We start from the raw sequence: 12,165 nt of genomic DNA on the forward strand, positions 1-12,165 counted from the left end.
CAAAAAGAAAAAGCCCTATCTGTTAGATAAGATGATAAGGAATTTGAGTACAAAAGAATAAGTCCAAGGACTAAGGTTTCAAGCTTTCCAACATTAAAAGGATAAAGAGATGAAAAGGAACAAAGGAGACTAAGGCAAAACCAAGGAAGAAAACCAGGATAGTATGCTGTTCTGTGACAAGAACTGTTTCAAGAAAACAGTATAAAGATATTCAACAGAAGAAGGACAGCCTTTTCAACAAATGGTCTGGAGCATTATAAGGGAAAACAATGAACCTCAACCTAAACTTCACACCTATATAATTGAACTCAAAATAGATCACAGACCTAAATGTGAAAAATAAAATTATAAAGTTAAGGAAAAACAACTATATAAGAAAATCTTTACCATCTATGGCTAGGTGTAGAGCCTAGTCCCTAAGTGAAAAAATTGATAAATTGGATTTCACCAAAATTTTAAATGCTTGCTCTTTTAGGCACTGTGAAAATGATGAAAAGATAAGCTAAAACTGGAAGGGAGTATTTGCAAACCACATGTCTAACCAAGGACTCAGATCTAATATATATATAACATAATATCACACACGTATGTTATATGTATATATACACATACATATATACATATATATTTATTTATTTTTAAAACTCCTAATACTTGACAGAAAAAAAATTTAAACACAATCCAATTAAATCAGGTATTTCTTCAAAGAGGCAACTTAAACAAAAATCTCAAAATCATTCACCATTAGACAAATACAAATTTAAAATACAAGATATCATTCCATATCTATCAAAATGGCTAAAATTTAAAAAATAGTGTTAACACCAAAGGGTGGGAAGGATGAGAAGAAACTGTATCTCTCATGCATTGCTGGTGGAAAGTGAAAATGGTACAGCCACTCTGGAAAACAGTAAAGCAGTTCCTTAAAATCTTATTATCTGCAGTGTGGCTGTCTGTGGTTTCAGTTACCCATGGTCCAAAAATATTAAATGGAAAATTCCAGAATTAAATAATTTGAAAGTTTTAAATTATATACCATTCTGAGCAATGTGATAAAATCATTCCAATCAGCTCCATTTTTCCCTAGGAAGTGACTTGTCCAGTACATCCATACTGTATATGCTATTATTTTTTGTTACATTTTATAGAATATAAATATAATATTCCAAAGAATATTTATAGAATATGTATATATGTGTGTATACTTGTGTGTATGTGGTATACATACACATATAAACACTCATGAAGATATATAGTTACCTTCTGAAGATTTTTATACTTAGATGTCTAATAGGTATCTCAAACTGTTTCAGAATGACTTCTTGATAGTTTCACCCCACTAGACCTTCCCTTCCCAAGAATCTCCAAAATCTTATTTAATAACAGCTTCATCCTGGTGTTGGGGGTGTGCTCAGTGGTAAATGCCCTGAGTTCAAGTCCTAGTACCAAAAAGAAAAAAGAAAAGAAGAGGCACAAAGGAAACTTTGTAAATACAGAACACTGGAAGTCCGTGTGTAGGTGGTTTGGCATCAGCCTGGTGAGTTTCTTCTATCCTACCTCTGCATCTGAGCTTTGCCTCTGATATTCCTTCTTCCTGAATACTTTTCACCCAGTTAATTTATGCTCCCTTATTTCTGTCAGATATTCACTGAAATATTACCATCTCATTTAGGTCTCTTGGGCTACACCATATTTGAAATATCACATTAATCCTCCTTCCCCAACATTAAATCTTCCTCAGATATCTTTGCTATTTTTAGAAATAGTGTTTATCTCTATTATTATCTCTATTTTTTAAACTTCCTATATTTTGTCTGTTTTCTGTGAGCACCTACTAGAATATTTTTGTGTGTGTGTGAGGAGGGATTTTTGATTGGTTAAAAAATCTGTAACAGTACCTGGATCATGGTAGATGCTCAGTAAATAATTGGGTGATTGAATGAATGAATTCTGATCAGAAAGCTGATAATCAGTAACTCTCCTACACAGATAGCTGTGAAAGAGTTGGGTAATAAATAGTTACACCAAAGGACTCTGCTAATTTCTATAGTAAATGATTTGGAAGAGGCATAAAACATAGTTTCTGCTTTCAGATAGTAAAAGAATTTATATTCATACCTATAAAAATAAGATCAGTACTAGCATGCATGAGACTTTGAGTTTGATGCAGCAACATCACACACACACACACACACACACACACACACACACACAAACATATACCCACACACAAATGAATAATACCTAACAATATAAAGTATGTGGACTGGTACAAATAATACAGAAAGATTAATAGTGATAGTGTTAATAGTACATGTAATAGAGAAGGGATTTGATGGTGAAATCCCATAGGCACAGTACCCTAGAGAACTTATTTTCATTAATTTAGAATGGTTTAAAGCAACCTTTTGGAAACTAGGAAGATTGCTTTCTGTAATCTTTTCCTAGGCCTTTGATACTGGAAGGATTGTTTAAAAGGAATTTTAAATATTTTATGTAGTTCTTAAACACTTTTCAGGTGGAATTAAATCTTTTATTATGTCTAGCTATTGACGTCACTGTATCATTTTCATTTCTTGGGATGATTTAAATATTGCATGTTCCTTCTGTTGAACCTCTGGGACAGGGTGTTTGTCAAGCAGTGGCTGAGAAAATGTTGTTCTCTTGGTGTTTTCAAGAATACTCTTTATTAGCTAACTGGTGAGAAATGCCACCTGGTGGTGGTGCTGTTTTTTTAATTCCAGTGTCACTAGGACACCTGTTATAAACCTGGATTTCTTATTGTATTATTTCAGTAAGTCTAAAAAATAGCAAAAATATCACTAAACCTTTTGGCACAAAGATTTCTATTTGGAAGTAATTATTAAAGGGAACCTTGAGAAAGAGCAGCCAGGCATAAAACTCTACAGAAGTCTTAAAATTCTGTAACATTAATGGGGGAACTGTGAAATCCATGAGACATATTGGTCCTTTGTGTTACTTTCTTCCTAATACCTATTGGAAAAAAGATAAGCATGCAGCAGACACTCAGTAACCATTTGAAATGAAGGAATAAATTCTCTGTGTATTATAGAATATAGAGTTAAAATAAACATGACCCAAATTTAGAAGCAAATGGAATAGTTATAGTTTTCTAAATCTTTGGGTGTTGCACTATGGAAATATATGCTAAATATCTTCTTAGATTTATAAAATCACATGATTATTTTATATTTTGTTGCTTGTTTTGGCAAAAATTGATGCCTGAAACCTAGACTTAATAAACTCAAATAATTAATTTTAAGACTTAGTAACTTATTACAACTAGGTGGCAGTATAATTTAGCATCTATCCAGTTTGCTTCTGAAAATTTAAGGGTTCAAATTCTTAATTATGCTGTGACTACAAATATAAACTGAGAGTAGCCCAGTAAAATGAGCATGTATGATCACCCTTCTCATAACCTGCCTTTATATTATTTTTTAGTTTGCTTATAAATTATGTGTGGTACCTGGGGTTGAACCCGTGGCCTCACTAGTGACATGCTAGGCAAGTACTCTACCACTGAGCTACATCCCCAACCTTCTTTGTAAAATCGTAGCATCATAAAGTACCCAAAACAGAATTCTAAGAATAGGTTCTATTTACTTTTGAAGTGAATCTTTATTGTTTCTTCAATTTTATTATGTTACTTTATTTTCTAGTTGCAGGAGCAGCATTCCCTTTTTTAATAACTTCATTTTTCATGTGATGCTGCGAATTGAATCCAGTGCCTCATGTGTGCTAGGCAAACACTCTACACTGAGCCACAACCCCAGCCCAGAAGCAATATTCTTAACTGTGACTTTTAGAATGTTGGAGGCAAAAGAGTAACTATTTATATTATAATCATTTTCACTGTTAGCTGGTCACTGGAATTGGGAATTTCTAAACAAATGGGGATTTTTAAATTTCAGGGGTCTAATAGCCCACTTTGCCAAAGCCAGTGGCAAATCTGGGACTACTGCCCATATCTGTGAAATTTCCATACAGAAACCTTTTTAATTGTTGCAGTAACAATGGTGGTTACAGTTGAAAGCTTTTTAGTGTTCTTTGCTGTCCTGTATATTTGGCATTTTACATATTTTGTCTCATTTAATGTTTATAAGAACTCGATGATACTGGTTCTGTTATTGTAGCCATTTTTTATAGGACAAAACCAAAGCTCAGAGAGATAAACACACAGCTAAAGGTAGACATTAAACCAAGTAGTTGATTCCAAGCCAGGTTTGTTTCACTGCTGTGGTGCTCTTTTGCCTGATGTTTCCATTAACTTTTTGGAGATGTGACATTTAATTTCCATATTTTCGTAAATGCATTTTCTGTCTACTGATACATTATCTCTCTTAGAAACATATCCAGCCCCCCGCTCTCTTTTTTTTAATGGTCCCTTCCCTCCCCTTTTATTTTTATTTATTTATTTTTATGTGGTACTGAGGATTGAACACAGGGCCTCATGCATGTGAGGCAAGTGCTCTACCACTGAACTATAATCCCAGCCCTAACCCTCTCTTCTTATGAGCTATATCCTAAAAAGCGTCCCTTTTTAATCTGCATGTGCAGATAAACAAGTATTTATTAGTGCATTTATAAATAAGTTGATTGAAGCACTTAAGGGAAATGCTTTATTGTCAGGGTGAGAATGTGTATGTCCTAGTAATTTCTATTTTTTAAAAAATATTTTATTTAGACATTGATGGACCTTTATTTTATTCATTCATTTATATGTGGTGCTGAGAATCAAACACAGTGCCTCACACATGCTAGGCAAGCACTCTATCACTCAGCCACAACCCCAGCCCAAAATTTCTAATTTTTCAACTTCCCTATTCTCAGCCATATATTTGTTAGTACCTATATATTAACACAGAAATGTATCTATATTAAGGCTTAGTTAGAGAAATTAAATTCTTTAAATTAGCCCATTTATCTCTACTTCCTTATGGAGGCATTCAAAATTCAGAGAAGAGTCTGATTGGAAGCCAGAGAGCAATTAAATTAGTTTTGGGGTTAAGTTTTTAAAAAGTTTTACAGAATTTAAGGATAGAGAATATAAAAATGATGCAATTAATTGGTCATGTTGGTTTTATTTTTTTTTCATTCATAAAATCTCCCAAGATGAGATAGTTTTTAATTCAGTAAATCTATATTAATTCCAAATGTAACAAAAAAGTTTGTAATTTGTATCTTGTTTTAATTTTGAGTCAGACTCTACACTTCTTTGCGAATTGGTAAATTGTATGTAAATTTTTACATACAAAAGATAATTATTTAAGCTGGTTTGTGTGATAGCTACAGCATATCCAAAAAAAAACATTTTATTGAGACATTGTTTCCTCTGTCTGTAATAAGCCAAACCATATTTTTAGGAAAATTGTATTCTGGTAATGGAACAGCTAATTATTTAGGAACAACCTTAAGATGTAACCCATTTTTTTTCCTGATTGTGAAATATAGCATAATTGAGTATGATTCCCTTATATAATAGGAACAAAAATATGAAGTGTAGTTTTATGGGAGATATTTTGTTATCGTGCCTTTGAATTTCTGAAAGATTGTATGTTTTTCCTCATGCCTGGTATGTTCCTTTTTGGTTGATTATATAATTCAGAGTCTTTGCTAGACTGAAAATAGAGTATGGTTTCATTGCTTTAGGAAGTAATTAATAATACACATTTAATATTATATATACCATGCCATTGATTCACTTTAGTAAGACTGGAAAGAGGTTATCCAGGTCAGGGGAAGCTTTGCTTTTAGATATGAAAAGCTGTAAACTGATATATTTCACGAGAGACAAAAAAAATCAAAACAAATTACTAAAACACCAATCTGCCAAAAAAAAAAAAAAAACCCACAGAAAACACCTCATTGATTTATACAGTTAGATTTTCCAAAAAAAAAAAAAAAAAAGTAAGTAATGCACCCTTACTTATATGGATACTATTTATAGATGTAATAGTGCAAAATAATAACTGGAAAGATAGCGAGCTAATAAATACATTTAATTTAATAAAACAAAGTAAATTGTATTTAATTCTTATAAATGATTTCTGTTTTTTTTTTAAGAAGCAATGTTGTGTTTAGAAGACTGAAAAACAGTTAAGGAACTTCTTTTTCTTTTATTAAAAAGTGTAATTTTAAGATATTTTTGACAGTGTACCTCCTGTAGCACTCTTTTTGTAAGAAGGCAGTAGAAATATTCAGAATTAGTGAACATTTTTAAAAAATCATGTTTATTCACTCAGGTTCCAATCATTGCCCTCACTGCAACTGCAAGTTCTTCAATCCGGGAAGACATTGTACGTTGCTTAAAACTGAACAATCCTCAGATTACCTGTACTAGTTTTGATCGACCAAATCTATATTTAGAAGTTGGACGGAAAACAGGGAACATTCTTCAAGATCTAAAGCCATTTCTTGTTAAAAAGACAAGGTAAGGATTTAATGGTTGATGGATTTTTGTAGCTATTTCTTTTTTTATAGAAAAATTTATTTTTTTATTATTTCTTTCTAATACATGTTTGACTTATTTCAGATTTTACCTAGCTGTGGTTCAAGTTAAGTGTGATATTACATAATCAGTTCAGTAACTTGAGAAAAATTATATTTTTGAAGTTAGGGACTAATTCTTCTGTTATTTTTATTCCCTGTTGATGCTTGAATAGGAGTATTTGTAATCTTTATCATTCTCTTTGCCTTTTTGGGCGGGGGTAACATTTTTTTCCTCAATTTTTTTTTTAATTTTTTTATTAGTTGCTCAAAACATTACAATGATCTTGACATATCATACATTTGATTCAAATGGGGTACGTAATCTTAATCTTATTTTTCCACGTGTACAGATTGCAGGATCACATTTGTTATACAGCCACGTTTATACATAGGGCCATACTAGTGTCTATTGTATTGTGCTGCCCTTTCTATCCTCCCTCCCCTCCCCTTCCCTCTTCTCTTTCTACCCAATCTACTGTGACATGTTTTTTTTTCTCTCTTTTTCCTTCCCCCTCACACCATCTTATATGTAATTTTGCATAACAATGAGGGTCTCCTATCATCTTCCATGCAATTCCCCTTCTCTCTCCCATTCCCACGAACCTCTTGTCTCTATTTAATGGTTATCTTCTTCTCATGCTCTTCCTCTGTTTTGAGTCGCCCCCCTTATATCAAAGAAGACATTCTGCATTTGTTTTTTAGGGATTGGCTAGCTTCACTTAGCATAATCTGCTCTAATGCCATCCATTTCCCTGCAAATGCCATGATTTTGTTGCATTTTAGTGCTGAGTAATATTCCATTGTGTATAAATGCCACATTTTTTTTTTTTATCCGTTCATCTATTGAAGGGCATCTGGGTTGGTTCCACAGTCTAGCTATTGTGAATTGTGCTGCTATGAACATTGATGTAGCTGTGTCCCTGTTGCATGCTCTTTTTAGTTAGGTCTTTTGGGTATAGTCCGAGAAGGGGAATAGCTGGGTCAAATGGTGGTTCCATTCCCAGCTTTCCAAGGAATCTCCATATTGTTTTCCAAATTGGCTGAACCAATTTGCAGTCCCACCAGCAATGTACAAGTGTACCCTTTTCCCCACATCCTCGCCAGCACTTGTTATTGTTTGACTTCATAATGGCTGCCAATCTTACTGGAGTGAGATGGTATCTTAGAGTGGTTTTAATTTGCATTTCTCTGATTGCTAGAGATGGTGAGCATTTTTTCATGTACTTGTTGATTGATTGTATATCCTCCTCTGAGAAGTGTCTGTTCAGATCCGTGGCCCATTTGTTGATTGGGTTATTTGTTTTCTTGTTGTTTAATTTTTTGAGTTCTTAGAGCTCTATCTGAAATGTGAGGGGTAAATATTTGTTCCCAGGATGTAGGCTCCCTATTTACCTCTCTTATTGTTTCTCTTGCTGAGAAAAAACTTTTTAGTTTGAGTAAGTCCCATTTGTTGATTCTTGTTTTTAACTTTTGTGCTATGGGTGTCCTATTAAGGAATTTGGAGCCCGACCCCACAAGATGGAGATTAGGGCCAACTTTTTCTTCTGTTAGACACAATGTTTCTGGTTTGATTGCCAGCTCCTTGATCCATTTTGAGTTAACTTTTGTGCAAGGTGAGAGAGAGGGATTCAGTTTCATTTTGTTGCATATGGATTTCCAGTTTTCCCAGCACCATTTGTTGAAGATGCTATCCTTTCTCCATTGCATGCTTTTGGCACCTTTGTCTAATATGAGGTAGTTGTAATTTTGTGGATTGGTCTCTGTGTCCTCTATTCTGTACCATTGGTCTACCTGCCTGTTTTGGTACCAGTACCATGCTGTTTTTGTTACTATTGCTCTGTAGTTATAGTTTAAAATCTGGCATCACTATACTGCCTGTTTCACTCTTCCTATTTAGAATTGCTTTTGCTATTCTGGGTCTTTTATTTTTCTAGATGAATTTCATGGTTGCTTCTTCTATTTCTTCGAGGAATGCCGTTGGGATTTTGATTGGCATTGCATTAAACCTATAGAGAACTTTTGGTAATATGGCCATTTTAATGATATTAGTTCTGCCTATCCATGAACAAGGTATATCTCTCCACCTTCTAAGGTCCTCTTCTGTTTCTCTCTTTAGGGTTCTGTAGTTTTCGTTGTATAGGTCCTTCACCTCTTTTGTTAGGTTGATTCCCAAGTATTTTTGTTGTTGTTGGTGGTGGTGGGGCGCCAGGGATTGAACTCAGGGGCACTTGACCACTGAGCCACATCCCCAGCCTTGTTTTGTGTTTTATTTAAAGACAGGGTCTCACTGAGTTGCATAGGGCCTCTCTAAATTGCTGAGGCTTGGCTTTGCACTCAGGATTCTCGTCTCTCAGCCTCCGGAGCTACTGGAATTATAGGCAAGCACCACCATGTGGGCTTCTCTGTGTTTTGACACTGTTGGTCTCCATGTCTTATGCAAATGTTTTCTTTTATTTTTTTATGTTAATTCTTCTAATTGATGTCTTTGTTACTTTATATCCCAGACTGAATATCTCCTAACAGATCTCTCTCCTCCTCTTGCTCATTGTTGCACTCTGCACATAACTTTCATATTCATCTTCTGAAAGCACTCCTCTTAAATCTTGGAGCACCTTTCTGGAATTCTATTCTAGGGAATGAAGATCAGACTCCTTTACCTAATATTGGAAGCAATATGTCAATATTTAATATGGAATTTTTTTCTAAAAACAGATCAAGAAATATTCTATACCCATTTTCAGTCCTTCAAGCAGAGTATAGTAGTAGTAAAACACTGAGAGTCAGAATGCTTTCTACAGATCTGAGACATGAAGTAGAGGGTAATTAAGGCTTCAGATCAATGGTTTTTTATTTCCATTTTCTTCTCTTACTTTGATTCTGCCATTTGTCAGTATTTCCATTTTTTCTATTTATTGATTGAAAATGTTTTTTAAAATAGCCTTATTTTGTTTTTATATTCACATTATATATTTTTTAAACATTTTTTTAAGTTGTAGATGGAGATTATATCTTTATTTATTTATTTTTATGTGGTGCTGAGGATCGAACCCAGGGCCTCACACGCACACAGCGGGCATCCTACCACTGAACCACAGTCCCAGCCCTCACATTATATTTATTTAGATAATTAGATGAACCTCTTTTGCCTATTTCATTTAATGGTTAGGCAAATAAGGGCTGCTTTTTGTTTTTACCCTCAGGAAATTGTTATGAAGACATAACAGTTTTTAGTAAGTTACTTGGCAGTAAATTCCTTTTGTAAAAGGAATTTTTAGGCTTGATTTGTTAAGTTTGAATTTTTACATATTATCTGTATCTTTTTAAATTTTAAGATTTAATATCATTTTGAATAATATGGATGCACTTCTAAGTTGAAAATGGCTCATTTTTCAGTCCCATTCTCTATGTATATTTACTATTGATATTTTGATGTTTAGCTATATAGACTTCTTTGACTGTATTACTATGCAGACGTGCACCCCTATTTTGTTGTTGTTAAGTTTATAAAGAAATAATTTCATACCATATCCATTTCTCCTTTCATTTAAAGTATTTTTCCATATATTTTATTTTATTAAATTAGGGCCTTAATGTGTAGAATATACTATCCAGATTTTGGTGAGCCGTTTTTTCTTCTTTGAAAATGTGTTTTTTATAATAAGATTTTTGTGAACTAAAAAAAAAAAGTTTAGCCTTTCTCACTCCTTTATGATGTTTACTATCAAAACTTGTGTAGCGTAGGTTATTAATATTATTAAATTACCTGATTTTTCTGTTTAATTTTCAGTAGCCTCTGCCATAGTCCTTCTTAATGATTTTATAAGCATTTAATTTTTAAAATACATTTTTTTATAGTTATAGGTGGACACAATATCTTCATTTTTATTTTTATGTGGTACTGAGGATCAAACCTAGTGCGTCATGTATTGTAGGCAAGTGCTCTACCTGTGAGCCACAACCCCAGCCCAAAACATTTATTTTTTAAAAATGTTTGTTTAGGAGGACTGGGGTTGTGGCTCATTGGTAAACCACTTGCCTAGCATGTGTGAGACTCTGGGTTCTATCCCGGCACCATGTCAAATAAAATAAAGGTATTGTGTCCCTGTACATCTAAAAAAAAATAAAAGATATACATGACAGTAGAGTGCAGTTTGACATATTAAAAATTTTTTTTAGTATTCCATTATAAGAATATACATAATGATGAACATTTAGATTATTTTTCACTATCATAGTTTTACTCTGAATATTTGTACATATTATCTTTTGGCAGATAAGTTTTTTTATAAAATAAATTCCCAAAATTCAAATTGGAGCCAGACAAGGTGGCACATTTCTGTAACCCCAACCACATGGGAGGCTGAGGCAGGAAGATAAGCAAGTTTGAGGCCAGACTTGGCAACTTAATAAGACCTTTCCTCAAAATGAAAATTAAAAAAAGGAAAGGAGATGTAGTACAATGGTAAAGTACCCCTGGGTTCTATCCTTAGTACCCACAAAACAAACAAACTCTAAATTGAAATTACATCAAAGGGTATATGAATTTAAAATTAAATCAAATTATGATTTTTATAATTATAGATGGACAGATGCCTTTTTTTGTTTGTTTATTTTATGCAGTGCTAACGATTGAACCCAGTGCCTCATATATCCTAGGCAAGCACTCTGCCACTGAGGTACAGTCCCAGCCCTAAAATAACTTTTCATGAATCTAAAATAGTTGTTTGTCTATAATAATTAAGTCAGCATAAATGAATACCCTTAAGTAAATGAATGCATTGAGGTATTAAATGTTTTATGGAAATCATTGTTTACACTCTTAATAAGTAAGCACAAATTTCTACAATAGACATTGAAACAGTTTTTTCTTAAACATTGATGGTCTCAAGATTGCTAGTAATTACTTCTTTGAACCATAAAAGGAATCTTGCAATATTCCAAAAAGGTCTTTTTTTTTTTTTTAGTAAATAAGCTCAACTTTATGAACATAAAAGAATAAAAATTTTTATACATATTTCTATATAAATATTCACTTCTACAAAAATTAAGACTAATTGTTTCTCTGTTGTGTTACATTCCTAGAATATTTGCATCAATAGTTGATACATTTGTATCATGGCTTCTGCTAGGACAAACTTACTTGTTCCATGTTTTAACTTTGATTTGAACCAAAACTAAGTCAAAAGTTTTTGGAGCTCACTACAACTCATTTCACATGTGATTCTCCATAATGTTTTAGATTTTCATGAAGTTAAATATGTCATTGTTTTTTAATATGCTTTTAGTCTTTTGTTTAATGGAAAGGAAATGTTAAATGAGATAAAACCCAAACTGGTCTGAAATATTCTTCCCCCACCCCCTTCTTTCTCTCACTATGTTTGTTCTTTTTTTTCCTTTTTTCCTTCTAGTTCTGATTGGGAATTTGAAGGTCCAACTATCATCTATTGTCCTTCTAGAAAAATGACAGAACAAGTTACTGCTGAACTTAAGAAACTGAAGTTAACCTGTGGAACATACCATGCAGGCATGAGTTTTAACATAAGGAAAGATGTTCATCATAGGTTCATGAGAGATGAAATTCAGGTGTGAAAATCAATTGTCATTATTCTCTGTGCTCCTTAGAGAAAATAGATATTTCTCAAATTATATCAT

General features: G+C 33.1%; 1 protein-coding gene across 1 annotated transcript in view; it reads left to right on the top strand.

The window, feature by feature from the left end:
• Positions 1 to 12,165, top strand: part of Wrn (WRN RecQ like helicase) — a 141,853-nt gene that overhangs the window by 66,264 nt on the left and 63,424 nt on the right. The window contains exons 18-19 of the mRNA XM_077792648.1: positions 6,267 to 6,454; positions 11,922 to 12,096. Of these exons, the coding sequence (XP_077648774.1) occupies positions 6,267 to 6,454; positions 11,922 to 12,096 (363 nt within the window). The remainder of the gene's footprint in view (positions 1 to 6,266; positions 6,455 to 11,921; positions 12,097 to 12,165) is intronic.

Source organism: Urocitellus parryii, chromosome 14 (genome assembly GCF_045843805.1).
Source record: "Urocitellus parryii isolate mUroPar1 chromosome 14, mUroPar1.hap1, whole genome shotgun sequence".
Classification (NCBI taxonomy): domain Eukaryota; kingdom Metazoa; phylum Chordata; class Mammalia; order Rodentia; family Sciuridae; genus Urocitellus; species Urocitellus parryii.